The 23,279-nt window shown below is 44.0% G+C and overlaps 1 protein-coding gene across 1 annotated transcript in view; it reads right to left on the bottom strand.

The window, feature by feature from the left end:
* The window catches only part of dis3 (DIS3 exosome endoribonuclease and 3'-5' exoribonuclease), a 40,575-nt gene extending 17,296 nt beyond the window's left edge, over positions 1 to 23,279 (bottom strand). The window contains exons 1-10 of the mRNA XM_085998483.1: positions 22,851 to 23,279; positions 18,050 to 18,207; positions 15,388 to 15,584; positions 12,731 to 12,804; positions 11,557 to 11,724; positions 8,643 to 8,798; positions 7,855 to 7,968; positions 7,608 to 7,745; positions 4,889 to 5,035; positions 4,074 to 4,190 (exon numbers count right to left, since the gene is read on the bottom strand). Coding sequence (XP_085854609.1) covers positions 4,074 to 4,190; positions 4,889 to 5,035; positions 7,608 to 7,745; positions 7,855 to 7,968; positions 8,643 to 8,798; positions 11,557 to 11,724; positions 12,731 to 12,804; positions 15,388 to 15,584; positions 18,050 to 18,207; positions 22,851 to 23,144 — 1,563 coding nt within the window. The 5' untranslated portion in view covers positions 23,145 to 23,279. The remainder of the gene's footprint in view (positions 1 to 4,073; positions 4,191 to 4,888; positions 5,036 to 7,607; positions 7,746 to 7,854; positions 7,969 to 8,642; positions 8,799 to 11,556; positions 11,725 to 12,730; positions 12,805 to 15,387; positions 15,585 to 18,049; positions 18,208 to 22,850) is intronic.

Raw genomic sequence — 23,279 nt, forward strand, 5'->3', positions numbered from 1 at the left:
CAACGCCTCTCCACTGCTGTCCAGCTGGGTGGGACTGCACTCGCCTGGTTCCATTCTTAGCTATCTAATCGTAGCCAGAGAATCGCCTGCAACGGCTTCACTTCCTGCTCCCGCATCATTACCTCCGGTGTCCCCCCAAGGATCTATCCTTGGCCCCCTCCTATTTCTCATCTACATCTTGCCCCTTGGCGACATCATTCGAAAATACAGCGTCAGTTTCCACATGTACGCTGACGACACCCAGCTCTACCTCACTACCACGTCTCTCGACCCCTCCACGGTCTCTAAATTGTCAAACTGCTTGTCCGACATCCAGTACTGGATGAGCAGAAATGTTCTCCAATTAAATATTGGGAAGACCGAAGCCATTGTTTTCGGTCCCCACCACAAACTTCGTTCCCTAGCCACTGACTCCATCCCTTTGCCTAACATCTGTCCGAGGCTGAACCACACGGTTCGCAACCTTGGTGTCATATTTGACCCTGAAAGGAGCTTCCGACCACATATCCGCGGCATAACAAAGATCGCCTACTTCCACCTCTAACATCGCCCGTCTCTGTCCCTGCCTCAGCTCATCCGCTGCTGAAACCCTCATCCATGCCTTTGTTACCTCTAGACTTGACTATTCCAACGCACTCCTGGCTGGCCTCCCACATTCTACCCTACGTAAACTTGAGGTGATCCAAAACTCGGCTGCCCGTGTCCTAACTCGCACCAAGTCCTGTTTGCCCATCACCCCTGTGCTCGCTGACCTACATTAGCTCCCGGTTAGGCAGCGCCTAGATTTCAAAATTCTCATCCTTGTTTTCAAATCCCTCGCCCCTTCCTATCTCTGTAATCTCCTCCAGCCCCACAACCCCCCGAGATATCTGCGCTCCTCTAATTCTGCCCTCTTGAGCATCCCTGATTATAATCGCTCAACCTTTGGTGGCCGTGCCTTCTGTTGCCTAGGCCTTAAGCTCTGGAATTCCCTCCCTACACATCTCCGCCTCGCTACCTCTCTTTCCTCCTTTAAGACGCTCCTTAAAACCTGCCTCTTTGACCAAGGTTTTGGTCACCTGCCCTAATTTAACCTTATGTGGCTCGGTGTCAAATTTTTTGTCTTATAATACTCCTGTGAAGCGCCTTGGGACGTTTTACTACGTTAAAGGCGCTATATAAATACAAGTTGTTGTTGTTGAGTTGCTGCCTTCTGGATAGGTGAAGTGAAGGGTCTGAAGGCTTTGGCGAGGGTACAGAAGAGATTTACTGGAATGGTTCCCGGGATGAGGGAATACAGTTATGTGGATAGACTGGAGAAGCTGGGGTTCTTCTCCTTGGAGCAGAGAAGGCTAAGAGGAGATTTAATTGAGGTGTTTAAAATCATGGCGTGTTTAGATTGAGTAAATAAAGAGAAACTGTTTCCAATGGCTGAAGGGTCGATAACCAAAGGGCACAGATTTAAGGTACAGGAAACTCTTTTTTATCCGGCACCGACGGGACCGGCGTGGTGCCGGTTTATCAAAAAGTCCGGATTACAGAGAGGTATAGTTAAAAGTTACGAGAGCTCCGTACACAGCAACAGATCCAGGCTTCCCTGTTGCTTAGCAACAGCTGCAGGAACCCCGGCTACAGACCAAGCGTCCCTGTTGCTTAGCAACAAGTGCAGGAACCCTGATTACACAGCCACAGCTCCAGGAATGGCCACTAATATGAAGTAAAACTTACCTGAACCTACTCCTGAATTTTGCCGGTTAACAGAGATTTCCGGTTATTTAGGTGCCGGTAAATCGAGGGTTTCCTGTAATCGGCAAAAGATTCAGAGGCGAACATGAGGAAAAACTTTTTTATGCAGCGAGTGGTTAGGATTAGGAATGCACTGTCTGATAGGGTGGTGGGTACAGACTCAACAGTAGCCTTCAAAAGGGAATTGGATAAATAGTTGAAGGAGGATAAATTGCAGTGATATGGGGAAAGAGCGGGGCGAGTGGGACTAGCTGGATTGTTCTTCGAAAGAGCCGGCGCAGACTCGACGGGCCGAATTCTGTGTTGTCTACTCTATGATTCGAGAAAAATGGAGCAAAAAAAATTTGTAGGCAAATACAACTTTTCTTTTGAAAAACAAAAATGCTTAACTGTTCAATAATCAGTTTGGATTTCTGAAGGGTTAAAATAGAAAGAGGCAATTAGAAGCCAGTGAAATAAGTATGCCCCCTCCTTAACCAACTAGCATTAAAAAACATCCTTCCACTGTGTAACCACATCTGACATTTAAGCATTTACAAAAGTAATTGAATCAACCTAATTTCGCAACTTTAATAAGAAGTACCTCAGCAACAGAGAAAGAAAAAGGCGGTGTTTCAAGGAAATGCATGCTGGAGTATAATGCAGTTATAATTATATGTTTTGTTTGTGATATGGTGGTACTTTATGTTATTTCTTGTATACTGGTCATCTCCAATTGTGTTGCTCGTGGTAGACAGGAAGATGTGCTGTTGTACAAGGCGTGTTATACCATGTACTGTAGAATGTATTATACTATTGCTAAGGTGAAGTTGTATCCTTTACACGATTACAAAGTCTAGTTGCTGTTAAATAAACACTGGGTGAGCCCATTCAGAATTCTATTCGTGTTTAGGTTGCAGGTCATAAACATGGCTTTTTATTAAAGTGTTATTCCCAAGATAAGTTAAGAGGCTGCAGATATTCTGACTCTGAAATTTTCTGTTGCTGGAGAGTTTCTACACATCGTAAATGACTGCCTTTGTTTCATATCATTTTGAAACACGACGTAGAAATTTTAATGTGGTAGCTGAGGGGCACGAAAAGGAATTGTACGCTAAGTATATTGTCCTTATTGCATTAACTCGATGATCTCCAGAGGCGAGTCAAAGGATATGCTGTTTCATAACATGAGGGGTGTAATGCCACATAATGCACAACTTACAGGGCCACCAATGTATTGTGATTGAATGAGTCAAACTCCATTTTTATTACATGGCACCCAATGGGATTTTTAAATGGTGTTTTGGGGATGGAGTTTCATGAAAATGTCCATTTTTCTCCTCTGGGCCCCATTGCTGACTCATTCTAGCTCCCCCACCCAAATAGGCCCCAACTGGCAGCCAATATTCTGCAGCACCAAGCTGACGAGCTGCAGTGGAGCGCCTACTTGATAAAATGTTTTTTTTTTTTTTTTTAAAAAGAGGCCCGAACCTGAAAATATTCTAGCCTTCCAAAAGTGGCCTTGGGCGGTCGGGCGCCCCGCCAATATCGCACCCATCTTGGGCCCGACTTCAACATCTCCTTCGGGTACCTGACAACAGCACTGGGGCAGACGGAGTCGTGAAGTGTCGCAGAAGGACAGGAGGGGTAGGGGCCCTGGTGTTTGTATGTACTGAGAGCGATGGTCCTGGGGTCGGCTTTGGGGTGCAGATGTTGTGAAATATCTAACTTTTTTCACAATTTTATTATGTTGCAAATCTCATATTGAGCCCTTAAACGGTGAAGCTAAAGGGAATAAAATGGTACAGGAAACTTTCTAGTATCCGGCACTGACGGGACCGAGCTGGTGCTGTTAGATCAAAACTGCCGTATAAGCCAGCGCTAATGTTAAAACATATACAGAGCTTTTCAGCTCCGTGTGAATCAACAAACCCTGTTGCTTAGCAACAGCTTCAAAACAGTCGGCTGCAGCTGCAAGCGTCTCTAGCTGAAGCTGTTGCTTAGCTACAGACCTTGCAGAGCCTGACTGGGAAAAAAAAGGCAACGAGAAGTAAAAAAACTTATAGAAAACGGCTCCTGAATTTTGCCGGTAGATAGAGCTTTCCGGACTTTTAACCGCTGGTTAAACGAAAGTTTCCTGTACATTAATTTTTGTTTAGGTGTGTTTTTAATGATTTGATTGACTCATCTATACCTCTAAGAAATTTGCATATTACTGAATTACAAACAAACTAGATAATAAATTTTTTTTAAACTGTTACTACAATCTTTTTCCCTGGCCCTATCTAAAGTTCTGTTTCAGTCAAAAAGAGGCATTCCTAATCAAGCTTTTACCCAGATCCAAGTGTATATTTCATATCAGAATTTACCTCCAGGTTTCCATTTTCTAACTCTCGACAATGCAGAGCATCATCAATATCAGTACATCCAGGAGGGTCCACACTGCAGATATAGAGATGTCTTAGGTCCATCCTCTCTTTCAAGTCCTGCAATAATGAAGAACTGTCACTAAATGGATAGATTACATGAATTATGTCTGCTAAGAAAAAAAATCTAATTTAAGATGCATGAAATTTTTCAACGTTTAAAAAACAATGGCCCAGAATTTGCGGTTCTGATGATGGTGAACTGGCAGCGTGCGCCATCATTACGCCTTTGAAACGGATCACAACTTGAGGATTTAGCACGGGTGCAGCCTAACGCAGATATCCTGAAGTTGTGGTCTGTCATTCACTGCTACAACACTGGCTGCGCTGTGGAACTATTTAAAAGTTATCTTTCTCAATAACCACAGATTTTCCACACATTCTAATCTAAGTACTTACAATCTTTTGTCCTGAACCCAAGAGACAAGATACCTGACTTTCAAATGCATTCATTATAAAGGTACATTAGAATTTAACATAAATTTAAAATGTTTGTTTTATTCCCGGTTGTGCTGGCCTTTGCCTTTTTTAGCTCAACAATCACAACACAGCTACAAAAGCATATTAAACTTGGTAAAATGTCAAAAAATCCTACTTCTTTATCTGAATTTGCACCTAGTGGGGTGAGAGAATGTCTGACTTGTTGCTCTTTGCTTTCCAAAGTGTAGAGGTACAGTAAGATATGAAAATTGTGGTGTTCTGCACTTCAACATCCTCGCTATGCTGAAAGAATGAGAGTCTGACATTTAATACGATACCTGTTCTGTGATTAGCCATGGCATCTTGGGTAGAAAACTAAGAACAGCCTGTGAGAAAGGCTGATGAGGGACATCGTGCTCCAGCAGAAGAACTTCAGTTTCCGTTTCTTTATCTCCAGCATTTCCTAGACTTCTGACAAAGTGGCCCTGTACAAATCCAAACACAGCGCATATATTTCTGATTATATTTTGTTGTCCATTTCCCCTTTTCTTTACGGAGGTCACCGAGTCTAGCTGGGGTATGATTCCAGCAGCACCAACCACCCTCCAGTGCCTCACTATTCTGTAGGCATGAGTCTGGACAGCAAGTGTCAGCAACCTATTCAACTGTGAGGGGATATCACAGCATGGCCTGATTATGTCTCCTTTGGATACTTGCCTTAGAGGCAGTGCAACAAAGGTTCACTAGTTTGATCCCTGGGATGAGAGGGTTGTCCTCTGAGGAGAGATTGACCCTATACTCTCTGGAGTTTAGAAGAATGAGGTGATCTCATTGAAACATATAGGATTCTGAGGGTGTCTGACAGGGTAGATGCCGAGAGGTTGTTTCCCCTGGCCAGAGAGTCGAGAATGAGGGGGCATAGTCTCAGGATATGGGGTCGGCCATTTAAGACTGAGAGGAGGAATTTTTTCACTCAGAGGGTTGTGAATCTTTGGAATGGCTGTGGATGCTGAATCATTGAGTATATTCAAGGCTGAGATAGATTAATTTTTGGACTCTAGTGGAATCAAGGGATTTGGGAATCGGGCGGGAAAGTGGAGTTGAGGTCCAAGATCAGCCGTGATCTTACTGAATGGTGGAGCAGGCTCGAAGGGCCGTATGGCCTACTCCTAATTCTTATGTTCTTGTGCCCTTACCCAATGACCTCACCAAACGCACTTTCAAGTCGGAGTTACTTGACAGGTGCAGCAATGCTGGTTGAATTTCCCCTTCCTATCCAAGGATGCCAAGGCCAACTGTAACATCCAAGCTGAGAAACAGTGTGGACTGGAATCAAACCTGGGATCATCTTGTCTGTATGGCTCAGCTGGGTACTCTGCTGTGCATCAAATGAACCATTGTGGAGATGGGCAATTCATATATACAGCACACACCCCTCTCAAATTACTTAACATCTGCTTTTACAGCTGGGGTAATATCTATTTTTACAGCTCATATTATATATTAGTATACAGTATTTAAATAACTGAAATAAAGATTTAGGGGGAAAAATTGGGTTCCTTTGTGCCTCCCGTTAGTGCCCTAAGAGGGCGCAAACATGGCGCAAAGCAACTAGCACCCGGGCGCGGCGCCACCCACGAAATTCAGTGGGCGGTTAGCGGCAGTGCTAACCAGTAGCGCCCCGCGGCACTGCGCCGCCAGCGACAACGTCATCGCCGTGCACAGCGCCCCGGCCGCGATCTTCGGGAGCACCCCCTGACTTACCGCTGGACGCCATGTCCGATGGGGTCAGGGGGAGGCCTACCTGCGGCCGGGGAGGCGCAATTTAAAGGTGAGGTGCGGGGTGGCCATTTTTGTTGCTGGCCGCCTGCCAGCATTCCCGTCCCCGGCCTCCTGAACGGCTCCACCCCACCGAGTGCCGGCTGCGCTCCAAGAGCCCGGCACTTCTCGAGTGCCGGGCTCTTTTGCCGGCACTCCCTATCCCCGGGGGCCCAGATGGGCCCCGGGTCACGCTGCGCAAGGCCCCTCCCCTTTAAGAAGGGGAGGAAGGCCTGCCACAGCGATATTGACTCCCGGCGCCCCAAGAGGAATGCGGGGCGCTTCCAGTAGCGCCCCGCTTCCCTCTTGGGGCGCAGCCACTCAAGTTCTGGCGCGGGGGCGCTAATTTTTCCAGGGCGCTAAAAGTAGCGCCTCAAATGGTTCTGTACATGATTTAAATCTAACTTATACTTCCTGGTTTAAACTCTGCATGTCTCAGTGAGGATTCTTCAATCTGATTGGTTAAAGAGTGACGCTGTTGCTTGTCCTGCTCAAACACACCTCAGTTCCCCTGTAGAGGGCGTAACGCTGGATCAGACGCCCTATGACAGCAGGTCTGCGCTCAAAGGCCTGCGAAAACTCTGGGGGCAGCTGTCAGCGAGGTGAACGGCAAGTGTCGTTCCTTCGCCGCTGGCCAGAAAATCCAGGCCATAGGGTTTCTCTCCTAAACCAGTTGAAACTATCAATAATGTTGCCTTTTTAAACTCAGCTATAGTATTCAATTTTTTTCTCTCCTCTTACACCCAAATCAACTTGGGGACGAGGTAGAAAAGAGAAGGTTAATGCGGACAGACATTCTACAGTTAAACTGATTTACCTAGATTGTGAGGGAAAAAAAGTTAATGAATTATATATATTGCCCATCTTATTCCCCAATAATCAATTACAAATTATTTTAGTAAACTTGCAATGATTACACTACCATTGTTGATCTTTTGTTAAGGAAGTCATCAGGCAATAATAGCAGTTATAATTGCACAATACTGCAGATGCTGGAAATAATAGTGGTTAGTTGGCTGCAATAGTTGTTGTGAACTTGAAACAAAAACTGAAAAAAACCCACTCGTACACATCTTATTTAAAATGGCATGCCCTGGAGTAATTTATTATAAACTTCAAACTCAGATGATGGTTATAAACTGCTCGAGCTTTGTTCTCAAGTTTTATATTGTCTGAAACATTTATGTTTGTAATCCTTCCCAGGTAAACTAAACAAGCAAGTTTAACTGATGTACTTACATTGGGATAGCGAGAATTTCTAGGCCAACCATCAATTACAACAATTATTCTCTGCTTCTCTAGCGCAGAGGACTGTCGAGTTTCTATTCGAATCCTAGGAATCCTGCGGTCTGCCGGTGTGAACAAGTGTTTTGTTGACTTGAAATGCAGATAAAAATACAGGTAGTACAGATACAAATTTCCATTTATGAATCATTTATTACATTATTTAAAGCAAAGTAATAGCCGATTCCAACTACAAGCCCACCTCTTTAATTTGTGACTTCGAAATCATGCCACAGTACGATCTCCAGTTCCTTTTAATTACCCCAACTACTTTACCAGTTGGCTTTGAAAAATTCTTGCTCGTAACATTCTTCAGCTTAAAGAGAAAATAAAAATTTTAAAACAGCACGTTATCAACTTTTATAAATGCATCCTTGATCTGAACAATTTAACAGTTGAATCAAATTTTCCAATTTTAATTTTTTTCATGCATAACAATTTGGAATGCAGATAAACTCTTTCTTGAATTTAAGTATACAAAAGCATGCCATTTACACTATGTGAATAAAAAGCCGTAACATAAAATAATGTACAGAAGCCATGTAGTAAGGGGACAGATTACAAGCATTTAAATCTGATCTTGCTAATTAGAAAGTAATCGGTATTATTCGCATAAATCACATGGCAATTGCTTTGTAGTTAATGGCAACATACAGCCAAATATAATATCCCACAGCCCCTTTCTCCCACATCTTTTAAGTCTCATTATTATGTAGCTTTGCATCTACAAAATCAATCCTTTGACATTTTAAAGGTGCATAGTCTCCCTCCCCCACCCCTCCCAATCTGTCGTGGTCAGCAAGACAATTGTTGCAGTTCCATGAGGATTATGATTTATTTATTTTACTTTCAGATATTGGAATGGAAGGTTTGGTGAAATGAATTTATCTTTAATACTGTGATGCCCACATTCCAGCCTGTATGAGTGGTTTTATTTCTGACAATTTATGAAAGCACTGCAGTACACGCACACAGCATTCAATCTCTTACCAGGCCTTCTTTCTCATCCTCATCATCCTCAACTTGTCCTTCATCCTGAAGTACAACAGCTGATGGTGACACCCACATCTCTTTGGGCAGCAATTCCACTGCGACAACATCTTCATGTACAGCTCGATTGAGATTCTTCAGCCCCTGTATAAGGATCTGTCAAATCACACAATAAATCCAACTTTAATTTGTATTAACCAAGTTTCTGAAAATTACTTCTTACAAATCCCAATTAATTTAAGGGAAGAAAAAATCCAGTGCTTAAATTTAGAAAGGAAGTATGCAATCTATTTAATTTTATTATTGCAGTGTTGATATTACATACCATGGTCTTCACTGAAGCAGAAGAAAGCCATGGGCGAGTACTTACAGTACAAAGTACACCTTCACATATATTATTGACAAAACTAGTGGAGATGTTCATTGTGTGTCAATGGATGGAGCATTTTATAATATAGGGCCACTAAGACCCGCCATCAACTTCCTCTCCTACTCACAGCAGAGTTCATACTCTCCTCTCTGCAACAGGGATTCTCTCCTGGTCACTGCTTGCAATTCCGCCGCACTCGACAGGGTGTTTTCTTCCCCCCATCAATTGAGGTCTGTCCCCCACTCCGTAAGATTCTTTTTCACTCATTCTCTCACCAATCACAACAGGATATCTAACCTCCCTTTTCACCTCTGCTTAAAACTCTCGCTGTTCTCTCTCTCCTACTCAAATGCATCTTTCTCCCATCTGCCTCGCTCTCTTACCTCCCCCCCCACCCCCCCCCCCCATCAGAACAGGGTGTATCGGACTCTGCCCCGTCCCTCACCTCAACTGCACCTCACTCACTCCCACCTTCGATCTGTCTGTCTGTCTGTCTCTCTCTCTCTCACCCTGCTCATTACCCTCCCTCTTTACCCTGCAACAATTACTGTCTCTCATGTACTCCTGCCCAGTTCCCTGGCAATGCTGTTCAAACAGACGTCCGTTTATTTATTGCACATAGCACTTTTCTTAACACTGGCTTCTTTACTTATTTCTTTCACCCTCTCCTTCATTTTCCCCCTGTTCCATTACTTCTGTCCACATTTCCTTTTCCTCCCTTTTTTTTTCTTATGTTTCACTATTTGTTTCTGCAACACTTTCTGCCTCCACTTCCTGAAGCACCTGCGCTGTCGCATGGGGAGACTGCAGGGGAAGGAATGGACCATGGAATGGGGACATCAGGAGGTGCAGGCCACAGTAACCGTTAGGCGATGCTCTTAGGTATTGTAATCCTGGGCGTGAAGGTTAGTTGGCAGGCAAATGCCATCAGATGAGCTCGTGTGCATGCTATGGGTGGGAGAGGAGGTGAAGAGATAGTCATGCAATGGCTCCAGAGTTGCTTTGCTAAAAAGAAGCTGGCTCCTGAGAATTACAGTTCAGGGATTCAGACAGACAAATTAAATATAAAATTGAGCCTATCGTGCTACTTGTGCAGTGGGGAGGAGCAGTTGAGGGAGTTAAGTTTAAGTTGTGATTTAATTTTTTAAATCCATTTATTTGACAGGTTTATTTTGGGATGGGCAAGGAACTGTCATAGAGCTGTATCTAAGAACCTCTCACTGGAATATGTATGATGAAAAAACACGTCTGGAAGGGCAAATAACAAAAGTATAATGGAAGTAGAAAATTAATAATCAAAATGGAGTACTTTACCAATGAGGATGGTCATGATAAACATAAGACAAGAAACATTATAAAGATAATGCACATTGAAGAACATATCTCCTGCCTTGTAGGAGCCATACAACAACAACTTGTATTTATATAGCACCTTTAACGTAATAAATCGTCCCAAGGTGCTTCACAGGAGTATTATAAGACAAAAATTTGACACCAAGCCACATAAGGATCAATTAGGGCAGATGACCTAAAGCTTGGACAAAGAGGTAGGTTTTAAGGAGGGTCTTAAAGGAGGAAAGAGAAGTAGCGAGGCGGAGAGGTTTAGGCAGGGAATTCCAGAGCTTAGGGCTCAGGCAACAGAAGGCACGGCCACCAATGGTGGAGCGATTAGAATCAGGGATGCTCAAGAGGGTAGAATCAAAGGAGCGCAGATATCTCGGGGGGCGGGGGGTTTGTGGGGCTGGAGGAGATTACAGAAACAGGGAGGGACGAGGCCATGGAGGGATTTGAAAACAAGGATGAGAATTTTAAAATCGAAGCGTTGCTTAACCGGGAGCCAATGTAGGTCAGCGAGCACAGGGGTGATGGGTGAACGGGACTTGGTGCGGGTTAGGACACGGGCAGCCAAGTTTTGGATCACCTCAAGTTTACGTAGGGTAGAACAGGGAGGCCAGCCAGGAGTGCATTGGAATAGTCAAGTCTAGAGGTAACAAAGGCATCAATTTCATGACTTATGTCTCTTGCCATTTCAGGTCTTTGCTCATACTAAGCAACACTTTGATGGCATGTTACAGGAGTGGAAGCCAATTCAAAGATGGCTGAGGCTGTTAAAGTTACTATTGGCTGAGTGCAAAGTAGTCACCAGCTAGTATTAAATGCTAAAGCACCAACTTCGGTGGAGGTGATTGGAGCCACTCCAGAGTGCATACTGCCCCTTTTCCATACATCTTTGTGGATGTATGTGGGATGGAAAATTATTCAAGATCAAACACATATGCTCGATGTTCTCACTCATACTGTGGCAACTGCACTCCAAGAGATTCTTTTTTCAAATGAGTGCCTGGATAGTGATCATTGGTAAACTGTAGAAGCCAACAACTCTGAGGCTGATTGCACACATGCGCATGCACACCCATCGACCCGTAATGTTAACTCTGTTTCTCTCTCCACGATGCTGCCTGACCTGCTGAGTGCTTCCAGCATTTTCTGTTGTTATTTCAGATTTCCAGCATCTGCAGTATTTTGCTATTGAAACAGAATTACCTCTTTGTCTTTTCCTTCTTCCCCATGGATCCAGACTGTGGCTTCCAGATAGTTGTCTCTGTTGGCTCGGAAGGTCCCTTGAAAGTAACGACCAGACTTTATACCTTGCTGTACTCTGGATAGAGGCAGATGTTCTGCGAAGATCAGCCTACCACACTCTATTTCATTCTACAATGGAACAAAATTTTAGTTTTGATTATATTATGCATACCAGTAAACTGTACTTGAGCAAAACAACTTGGAATTTGTATATCTGTATAGGGCACATTACATGTTAGATGATATTTCTACCATTTCCTACTGCAATTGAGAAAATTTGAGTCCACATCCTTTTATTCTGTAGTGCAGCACAATGTAGTACCAAACTATAACAAACTGTTCTGATAAATTCAGTTATGGCAACTGCTTCTAACAGTGTAGTTGATATGCACCCCTCCAAGTCCTGACTTGGACATACATCACCATTGGATCAATATCTTAAAATTCTCAGCCTTAACACCATTGTGGGAGCACTGTAGCCACTCGGACTGCAGTAGTTCAAGGGAAAGGCCCAGCAACACCTCCTCAGGGCATGTAGGGATGGGCAAAAGAAGCGGCCGTGGCAGCTCACCAATGTCGGAAGAACAATTTTTCTTTGTAAATGGATATGACGATACCAACTAGATATTATAAAGTTTTTACTGTATTGCCAAGAGCAATTTTCATTAGAAAATAATCTGCGCGGGCCCTGTACAAAAAATGAAAATCAAAGACAACCATGAATGGGATGGTTGACCTTTGTGTTGTTTTAACTTTCTTACTGTATATTCTTCTCTATTATTAGGATTTAATTAATACACAAGGTAACAGCTACTGTGCTGATTAAATGCAGATTCTATCCTTGCATTTCAATCAGCGAACAGTGCATCAATGTAAAATAAGGGACATACAGCCATGTATGCAAGACTGCATACCAATTAAGATTTGTGTTGTGAGAGAGAGAGTTTGACAAGAAGAAACACATAATAATTTGCAACCTAATCAGTTATTTGTACTGCTTGCAAAATTGACACCGTCACTATAATTTTCCTTTGTACCTGAATAAAATACAAGACAAGACAAAATAAAACTTTAAAAACTCCCCCCCAAACCCCGCCCCACCCTCCAGAGAGCAAACTCTGAGAATGGTACTTACAGATGCATCTGAAGTACAAGCCAGGCGATCAACAAGTTCAGGATTTCCAGCCAAACTCTTGATATATTCATTGCCTAAGAGCAAGGGGGATAAATGGTCATTACTGAACAGTGCAAAATCAGAAACCACTCCAATGGAGGAATAGTATGTGCAGTTATAACATGAATGAAGATAACTACACATATCAGCCAAGAACAGTATTGTAAAGTTGTGGCCTGATAAAGTATTCATGATTCAAGCACAAGTGCGAATGCTTTACAACAAACATTTATTCCAGTAATGCACAAGAATGACTGTTGTTCCATTTCTAAATTTCAGATTTTAGTACGGAATTGAAATCTTGCAATACATTTTCTAACATTAGCTTCAGGGTGTTCAAAAATGGGGTCTGAACGAGTTGGCTTTGCTCCTGGTGACTGAAAACCAAACACCCAAAGGTTATTTGTTATTTAAAACTGCTACATTTACCCTTGCTAAACTCAATTTCAGCTGCTAATTCTAAAATTATTCATTGCTTAGATTTCACATCTTGTCGTGTTTATGTTAAAATTGACTGCATTTTGGGATTGAAACATTGTGTGATTTCTGTTACTTCTAGAACTACAGTACATTGCTTTCATATGAAGCAGCTCATATAGTTTGGAAAATGTACTTTTAGAATGAAAATTGTGCAAAAGAAAGTTTTACTAATACTCGCAGATCTGTCATTGCATTGCTGCATCTTTCCTCTCCAAAACAGTCAAGGATTTATTATTATATGTATATACAATCCTCTTGACAAATCAATCCAAATAGTAAACTGCAAAAAAATCTATATGCTACGTAGGCTGCACAAATAAACCTTGTATCACATACATCTGCACTAATCAGCCAGTCTTTAAACACTACAAATGGAAGGCAATAATTGGTGATGTGAGTAATCAGTTCTTTTTCAAATATGAATAAGATTACATATTATGGCCAGTTTAAGTTTTAAATAGTATAATGCAAACCTACAAATGAGACACACTCAGAATCACTAGGACATTCATCCTGCCGCTCTGATTACTATCACATATAATGCTAGTTCTATTACTGCAGGAGATCTTAAAATGCATCATTGTAGGAATACATTTTCAAACAATATTATTTTCCAATATTACTAATTACATATACAATACTATATAGATAGCAAAAAGGGTTTGCTTCACTCCCAGTACCCAGAGTAAGGCGGCAGGGGAGTGCTCATTGCCGTCTTAGACAAGAGAGTGGATCCCGGAGTACAAGGACTCCAGGTAATGGCACGCGATCGTAGTTCCGGCCTTGCGAAGCCTCAAGCTCACGTACGCAGCACACTAAAAAGAGAACACCTCTCGCGTCGACGACCCTGCAGACTCGATCGATCGATAAATCATTTCATTCAATTAATAACGGGAGAATTTACTATTTTACCCTACATTTTGTGTATTTAAGATAGTATCTAACTACTATCTGAATTTATGTTTATGCAATGTTCCCTCTAATATTTTTTCGTGCGCGATCCCTTTAAATTTGCATGCGCAGTATCTCTTCCAGTGGTAGGAGCTGGTGAGCGGCTTCCACGGGACCGCGTACCTTGGGGGGAACATTTGTGTGCGACCCGCAACAGCTCACCAAAACTTGTTAAGTGGCCCTCCAGCCCAAATAATAGCCCACCCGCGATCTACACCACGTGGTGGTGACAGGACACTGTTCAGATTTTATTGGAAATCATATTAAAGTGCCACCTAGTGGCATGACAGGGGTCGTGATAGATAAGTGTGGACATTTCTGCACTGGAGTTTCCATAGGATCCGTTTAGTTTTCAATGGCGTGCGCACTCCACGCAGGCATTTTAATACAAAGATTTCACTGTGCATTCTTGAATACTGCTCATAGCAAATATAACTGTGACAAACCCGCTTATTTCACTAGTGACTCTAGATACAACAAAACATGAAAAAAACTGTCGCAAGCATCAATATTGTTTGCTACAAGTGATTTAATTACTACCCCTAACCCTTCATGCCCTGATAGCCGTGATACATGCTGGGATAGAGTTCCACGAGCACCAAGAGCCCTATGGACCATTCTTCTCACGTTGGTCTAGACAGCGCATGTCAGTTGACCATGAGAGACAGGTGTCCCTAATAGGAATAAATGACTTAGCTCTGTAGGATATAGTACTTCATTAAATGGTGTATTTACTTATTGAACCATTACAGGAGCCTCAAAAGGACTTAACTGTTAAATCAACTATCCTTACTCGATCATATATTTGTCAATTACTCACATCTGGAGTATATCTAAGCAATGTTCCCCCTAATTTTTGGGGGGTTCACGGCCCACGTTAAGGGGCTGCGTGGCCCATTCACAATTTCTCGCACGCGCGAAATGTAACATTGAAAAAGCCTATCCCGGGCTGCGCACGGCCGCTCAGCTTAGAGGGAACGTTGTGTCTAAGCATTTGCTGTTCTCCGCCCATTTTATATCATTAGAAAACTGCTCACTGTTGTTGCCCCCTGCCAGGAGTATAAATCACACTTTTCAAGCAGTGTATTACTGTATACAGAATCCTACCAATACTCCAGTGGGGCTTGCCTACAAATTTTGCTCAGCTAAGGAAATACTGTCTCGAATTCCATAAAGCTCATACTTACACGTAAATGCCACCAGGCCATCTTCCACAGCACGCTCTTTGTTTTTTCTGTCATTTGTTATTAAGATAACCTGAAGCTGCAGAGTGTTGTTTTGTGATTTTTTTAGATGCTCGTTGTACCATTTCACCGCTATCCGTATTGCGCGGTCGTTTCTGTCGTTTGCACTTTCACCTTGTTCTTGCTCTATATAGGTATCTCTGAGGGGGCAACACATGCTGCGAGTTAGTTTGTTTTAATAGAATCATAGAATGGTTACAGCACAGAAGGAGGCCATTCGGCCCGTCGAGCCCGTGCCAACTCTCTGCAAGAGCACTTCAGCGAGTCCCACTCCCCCGCCCTCTCCCCGTAGCCCTGCAAATTTTTTTCCTTCAGGTACTTATCCAATTCCCTTTAAAAAGCCATGACTGAATCTGCCTCCAGCACCCTCTCAGGCAGTGCATTCCAGATTATAACCACTCGCTGTGTAAAAAAGCTTTTCCTCATGTCGCCTTTGGTTCTTCTGCCAATCATCTTAAATCTGTGTCCTCTGGTTCTCGACCCTTCTGCCAATGGGAACAGCTTCTCTCTATCTACTCTGTCTAGACCCCTCATGATTTTGAACACCTTTATCAAATCTCCTCTCAACCTACTCTGCGCTAAGGAGATTAACCCCAGCTTCTCCAGTCTCTCCATGTAACTAATGTCCCTCACCCCAGAACCATTCTCGTAAATCTTTGCTGCACCCACTCCAAGGCCTTCACATCCTTCCTAAAGTGCGGTGCCCAGAATTGGACACAATACTCCAGTTGAAGCCGAACCAGTGTTTTATAAAGGTTCATCATAACTTCCTTGCTTTTGTACTCTATGCCTCTATTTATGAAGCCCAGTATCCTGTATGCTTTTTAACGCTTTCTCAACCTGCCCTGCCACCTTCAACGATTTGTGCACATATACCCCCAGGTCTCTCTGTTCATGCACCCCCTTTAGGATTGTACCCTTTAATTTATATTGCCTCTCCTCGTTCTTCCTACCAAAATGCATCACTTTGCACTTTTCTGTGTTAAATTTCATCTGCCACGTGTCCGTCCATTCCACCAACCTGTCTATGTCCTCTTGAAGTCTATCACTATCCTTCTCACTGTTCACTATACTTCCAAGTTTTGTGTCATCTGCAAATTTTGAAATTGTGCCCTGTACACCCAAGTCCAAGTCATTAATATATATCAAGAAAAGCAGTAGTCTTGGGGAACACCACTGTATACCATCCTCCAGTCCGATAAAGAACCGTTCACCACTACACTGTTTCCTGTCACTTAGCCAATTTCGTATCCATGCTGTCCCTTTCATTCCATGGGCTTCAACTTTGCTGGCAAGCCTATTATGTGGCACTTTATCAAATGCCTTTTGGAAGTAGATTCATTTTGAATTCTCATTTACAGATAGATAAATCTGTATCAGATCACTATCTGCTCCAGGCCAAACAGCAGTGATTTCAGAAACTGCACTCAGAATGTTTCACTGAACACAGTATAAAGAGAAAAACATAGCTCAAAGTCACAAAGTAGCATCATCAATAAGTTCAGATAGTGTCATGTACCAGAAGATCAATAACTACCATTTGAACTGCGGGATGAGATGATGGTCTCATCACTCCCGGATACCTTTTTTATATTTAACATTATGATTCTACAGAATTTGAGGTTCACTGGGATTGTTTAATTCAGTCTGCTGACAGCAGGCATCGCAGTGTACAGCTTTGGCCAGTGCACAGAATCCTGTTGATGCATGATGGTATCTACACTAAAGCAATAACAAATGCAATATGTTGCTTTGCAGATTTGTTATTATGAACCAATGGTCAGTCTATAATATTCGTTTAACAGTTTGATTTCACCAGTCCAGTTATATTTGAGAGTCGTTCTTTTGGAAAAAATGTTAAGATCATGCCAGCCACAATACTCTGCACAACTCCACACATTTAGTAAAAATATTGCTTTGATGTTCTAATTATACCACTAGATGGAGGGGGAGGGAAAGGAGCGGAAAAGAGGGAGGGGGACGGGAAGAATGAGGGAGGGTGGTGGGGAGAGGACAGGGTCATATTGTATATGGGGTGGTCTTATATTTCCACATAACCAAACGCCGCCTATTCACTGGTTTTGATACGTGCATCAGCAGAAACCCACAATGGCCTTCAATCTCCCAGCTACGGGCAACTGTAACAGTTGGACTGTGGCCCCTGCTGAGGTTGGCTACGCTAGGGCTGAAAGGGACCAAACTCCATATATTTTCTCAGCGACCCATTTGGTTCGGAGGATGGAGTTGCAACACAGCACTTCATAAAATTACAATACAGAAAAGGTTTCTTCATCCCATTTTAATCAATATAAAAGCTGACTTGTAATACAACAGTCTGCTATTTCTTCATGTCTAAATCAAAACAAATCTTGTAATTTCCCACTAAAGTACAAAATTCAGATTTCATCGGCATCAAATGACTAAGTCAATATAACACTGCCTTCATCCAGAACAGTACTTCACCCTCGCAAATTATAAAGGAAAATGACCACATGAAAGTCAGTTAGCCGAGAGAGGGAAGAAGCATCACGTAACCCCACGTTTTCTGAACAAGATTAAATACAAAACACGAAATCTGAAATGTTTACGTTTTATTTCCTCTTACTTGTGATGTTCGTTGGTGAAAGTGTAAAAATGTTTTTCAGGGTTGTTAATCACATCCTTAATTCTTTTGTATACTGGAGCACTTCGATGCCTGACCTCTTGCAACACTGTCTGCAGGATCACCACATTCTGGATTGCAGGGTCCTCAAGGATATCAATCTAATAATAAAAAAATATAAAGAAAATGAGTTTTGCACCAAAGAATAATCATAAAACTATTCCAAATCTATATGTATACATCCAATAAAATGTAGATGTACTGTGGCTTTCTTTTTAAACACCTCGAGCTACATGCCAGGAATCACACGCATTCATATAATCGAATTGTATAAATCAAATACAATTTAAGACAGGGGGAGACAGGTGGCAACGATGCCCCAACAAGGAGTTTCCATTTAACAGCTCAATGGGAATTTTCGTTTCAGCATTTTTCTGCCACACACCCAGCACGTCATATGAACAGAACACACCGTGAGTAGTAATGGGATGGAATCGACAGACCATTTGTGTTGTTGATTATAATTCACTTGCAACTTTGCCATGGGATGCAAACTGTATCACTTAGCAGCTCCGCATTAATCTATCTTCTGCACAAGCTACTGGGAGGAAATCACCCTGTCATAGCACAGCATTTTGAATTTTATAACTAAGAACAGAGAGAACAGGGACAATAAAGTAATGATCGATTTGTATAAGGCAATAAAGTAATGATCGATTTGTATAAGGCATCAGTTAAACCACATTTAGAGTACCGTGTGCAGTTTTGGGCCTCCAATTAGAGAAAAGATTTAGCGTAGGGTTGCCAACCCGCCAGGATTTTGTCCTGGAGTCTCGAGGAGGATTTTATTCATTCCTGGGATGTGGGTGTCGCTGGCAAGGCCAGCATCCCTAATTGCCCTCGGGAAGGTGGTGGTGAGCCGCCTTCTTGAACCGCTACAGTCCGTGTGGTGAAGGTACTCCCACAGTGCTGTTCGGGAGGGAGTTCCAGGATTTTGACCCAAAATTAACGATTAATCTCCTGGACACTGCTGCAAGCAACCCAAGAGAAAAATAATAGGGGAATTTTCTTTCAACACTTTTATCAGTTATAAAAATATTGTGGAGATGAGAAAAAAGGCAGTTTTACTGGTCGCTCGGTTGAGAGACAGGACATCATGTAATAAAACCTTCAGGAATACATCCACCCAGAGTTTGCAACCCTAGTTGTGGGTTGGTCTGGAAGTGGCAGAGAGGTCAGTGTCTATTGACACCATTGTGTCAGCCAATGAGTTGGAGGCGGGGCGGGACTTAAAGCAGGACTCAGAGCAAACAGTCTATTTTACAGCAAAAAAAATTGATTTACTCAGCAGAGTCTATTTAAACAGCACACTACAGCAAACAGTCTACAGAGTCTATTTTTTTAAAGAAGAGTCTCTACGGACTACAGTAAACATAACTCATGACTGAAACTGCAGCAATTTCTTCCAATAAAAGCAGGGTGATTTCTCCAGCAAAATGTAGCAAGTGCAGGATAGTCACATAGTACAAATTATGTGCGTAAAAATCAGTTACTTACAGCAGGCGGGGGGGGGGGGGGGGTGGAGTTACCCAATCATTTCCATTCTGGCCGGGAATAATGTACGGAAACTATATGCAGCAGGCAGAGGTCCGCCTGGGCCAGGTACTGACAGAGGGAAAGGCAGGTGGCACCATCACTCCAGCACCTTCAGACTCACCCGCAGCAGAAGGTTGTGGGTTCAAGTCCCACTCCAGAGACTTAAGCAAAATCTAGGCTGATTCTCCAGTGCAGTGCTGAGGGAGTGCTGCACTGTCGGTGGTGCCGTCTTTCGGATGAGACGTTAAACCGAGGCCCCGTCTGTTCTCTCAAGTGATCGTAAAAGATCCCACGGCACAATTTCAAAGAAGAGTAGGGGAGTTATCTCCAGTGTCCTGGGCCAATATTTATCCCTCATTATTATTATTATTACCATTATTCCTGTGCCAAAACAAACGGCTGTGACGTGTCTGAACGACTATCGACCTGTCGCACTCACACCCATCATAATGAAGTGTTTCGAGAGACTGGTCCTGGCTCACATCAAAGCCAGTGTTCCCGCCTCTCTTGACCAACACCAGTTTGCCTATCGTGCAAACAGATCAACGGAGGATGCAATCACAACTGCTCTACACTCTGCACTGAATCACTTAGATGGTAAAGAGACCTACATCAGAATGCTGTTCATAGACTACAGCTCAGCATTCAACACTATCGTCCCCAACAAGCTGGCCACCAAACTCCACACTCTTGGCCTGAACACTTCCCTCTGCAACTGGACTTCCTAACAAACAGACCCCAGTCTGTCAAATTAGGTAACCACACCTCCCCCGCTCTAACCCTGAACACGGGGGCCCCACAAGGATGTGTGCTGAGCCCCCTCCTCTACTCCCTCTTCACCCACGACTGTGTGGCTGTTCATGGTTCCAACACCATCATCAAGTTTGCGGATGATACCACGGTGGTAGGCCAGATCACTAACAACGATGAGTCAGCCTACAGGGCGGAGGTCCAGCATCTCGTGAAGTGGTGCGCCGATAACAACCTGGCCCTCAACATCAAGAAAACCAAAGAAATCATTGTGGACTTCAGGAAGTCTAAAGGCGGAAGTCACACCCCCATCCACATCCATGGGGCTGTGGTGGAAAGGGTGGACAGCTTTAAGTTCCTCGGAGTCCACATCACGGAAGACCTCTCCTGGTCCCTCAATACCTCCTCTTTGGTGAAGAAGGCCCAGCAGCGCCTATATTTCCTAAGGAGGCTGAAGGGATGTAACCTGTCACCCCTGATCCTCTCTAACTTTTACCGCTGCACAATAGAGAGCATCCTGACAAACTGTATCACAGTATGGTATGGCAGCTGTAGCTACTATGACCGGAAAGCCCTGCAGCGGGTAGTCAAAACTGCCCAACGCATTACCGGCACCCGGCTACCGACCAGAGAGCACATATACCAGAAACGCTATTTACGGAGGTCACTGACCATCATCAAAGACCCTACCCACCCCAGCCACAGTCTGTTCGCCCTCCTGCCATCTGGGAGACGCTACAGATGCATTCGCACCTGTACGACCAGATTTAGGAACAGCTTCTTTCCCAGGGCTGTCATCCTACTGAACTCCACAAATAAACTCTAAAGCCTGCACATCTGCCAATGCACTTTATTATGTTTATATGTTAATGTATTACAAGCCAAATGAATGTTGAATGTTTAAATGTCTTAATCTAAATGTACACTCTCGGGAGCCGCAAGCCTACATTTCGTTGTACTGCACTTGTGCACTAACAATGCACATCACCAAAACAGATTATCTGGTCGTTCTCAGAGAGCCGTTTGTGGGATTTTGCTTTACATTACAACAGTGACTGCTCTTCAAAAAAAGTAACTCATGGGCTGTAAAGCGCTTTGGGACGTCCCGAGGTTGTGAACGACGCTATGTAGTACGTACAAGCCTTTTTTTTTGAAAAAACTTCAAAATGAGGAGTTCTGACCAATATTTATCCCTCGACCCACATCGTTTAAAAAAAACACCAGATTATCTGGTTGTGGGATCTTGCTCTGCGCAAATTGGCTGCTGCCTTTCCTACGTCACAATAGTGACCAACCGCACTTCCAAAAAAAAAGTACTTAATGAGAAAGACTTGCATTTATATAGCGCCTTTCACGACCACCGGATGTCTCAAAGCGCTTTACAGTCACTGAACATTAAATATATTCACAATTCATTAAATATATTCAAGGCGGCGTTAGATATATTTCTTAAGGCTTAAGGGATCAAGAGATATGGGGAGAAGGCAGGGACAGGGTACTGAGTTTGGATGATCAGCCATGATCTCATTGAATGGCGGAGCAGGCTCAAGGGGCCGAATGGCCTACTCCTGCTCCTATCTTCTGTGTTTCAATTAAGTACTTTTTCAAGTGGAGTCACTGTTGTAATATGGGAAACGCGGCAGCCAATTTGTGCTCAGCAAGCTCCCACAAAACAGCAATGTGATAGTGACCAGATGATCTGTTTTTGTTATGTTGGTTGAGGGATAAATATTGGCCAGGACACCGGGGAGAACTCTTCTTCAAAATAGTGTCGCGGGATAGAAACATAGAAACTAGGAGCAGGAGTAGGCCATTCGGCCCTTCGAGCCTGCTCCGCCATTTAACGAGATCATGGCTGATCATCCAAACCCTAGCACCCGGTCCCTACACCGACAGCCATCCCACCCAAGCCCTATCCTCGTAACCCCACATATTTAATCCCCCCTAACACTAAGGGCCAATTTTTATCATGGCCAATCAACCTAACCCGCACATCTTTGGACTGTGGGAGGAAACCGGAGCACCCGGAGGTAACCCACGCAAACACGGGGAGAATGTGCAAACTCCACACAGACAGTCACCCGAGGCCGGATATGAACCCGGGTCCCTGGCGCTGTGAGGCAACAGTGCTGACCACTATGCCACCGTGCTGTGGATCTTTTACGTCCACCTCAGAAAGCAGACGGGACCTCGGTTTAACATCTCATCCAAAAGGCGGCACACCTCCGACAGTGCAGCACCTCACTGGAGTGTCAGCCAAGATGTTTGTGGTCAAGTCCCTGGAGCGGGACGTGAACCCACAACCTTCTGAATCCAGAGGCGAGGGTGCTACCCACTGAGCCACTGGCCGACACTGAACTGTAAAGCGCACTTTGGGAGGTCCTCTTGAGGGGGTGCAAGGCGCTGTAATATAAATGCAAATAAAGATGTGTCATGTCCCCACCCTCTCTGCCCTTACCTGGTGCAACACCACGTTGGTGTCGGGCACGACGTAGTGCGGCTGTGGGCAGAGGTGGCTGGCGGTGTGCGGCTGGGGGCTGAGCCCGGGCCCCGCCCCCTTGCCCTGCCCACCTGGCCCCGCCCCCTGTCCCCCGGGCCCCGCCCCCTGTCCTCCAGGCCCCGCCCCCCGGGCCCCGCACTCTCCGCACGGCCCCCAGCCGCACACGATGTCGTCGCGCAGGTAGTGCTCGCGGACCACCTTCAGCACCCCTCCCGACCGCGTCTTCTTGATGAAAGTCTTGGACTTCAACATTGAGGAAAGAAAAAGAACTGAAAATAAAGATGTGAAAAAAAGACGAGAATTTGGGCGATCAAAAAATCCTCGAACGCCGCCGCCAGCCGCCAACCGCCTCCTGCCTCCCCGGACCCGGAACTGATGGCCGACCGA

This window comes from Somniosus microcephalus, chromosome 10 (genome assembly GCF_052327205.1).
Source record: "Somniosus microcephalus isolate GS21.2 chromosome 10, FLI_Smic_1.0, whole genome shotgun sequence".
In the NCBI taxonomy this organism is placed as follows: domain Eukaryota; kingdom Metazoa; phylum Chordata; class Chondrichthyes; order Squaliformes; family Somniosidae; genus Somniosus; species Somniosus microcephalus.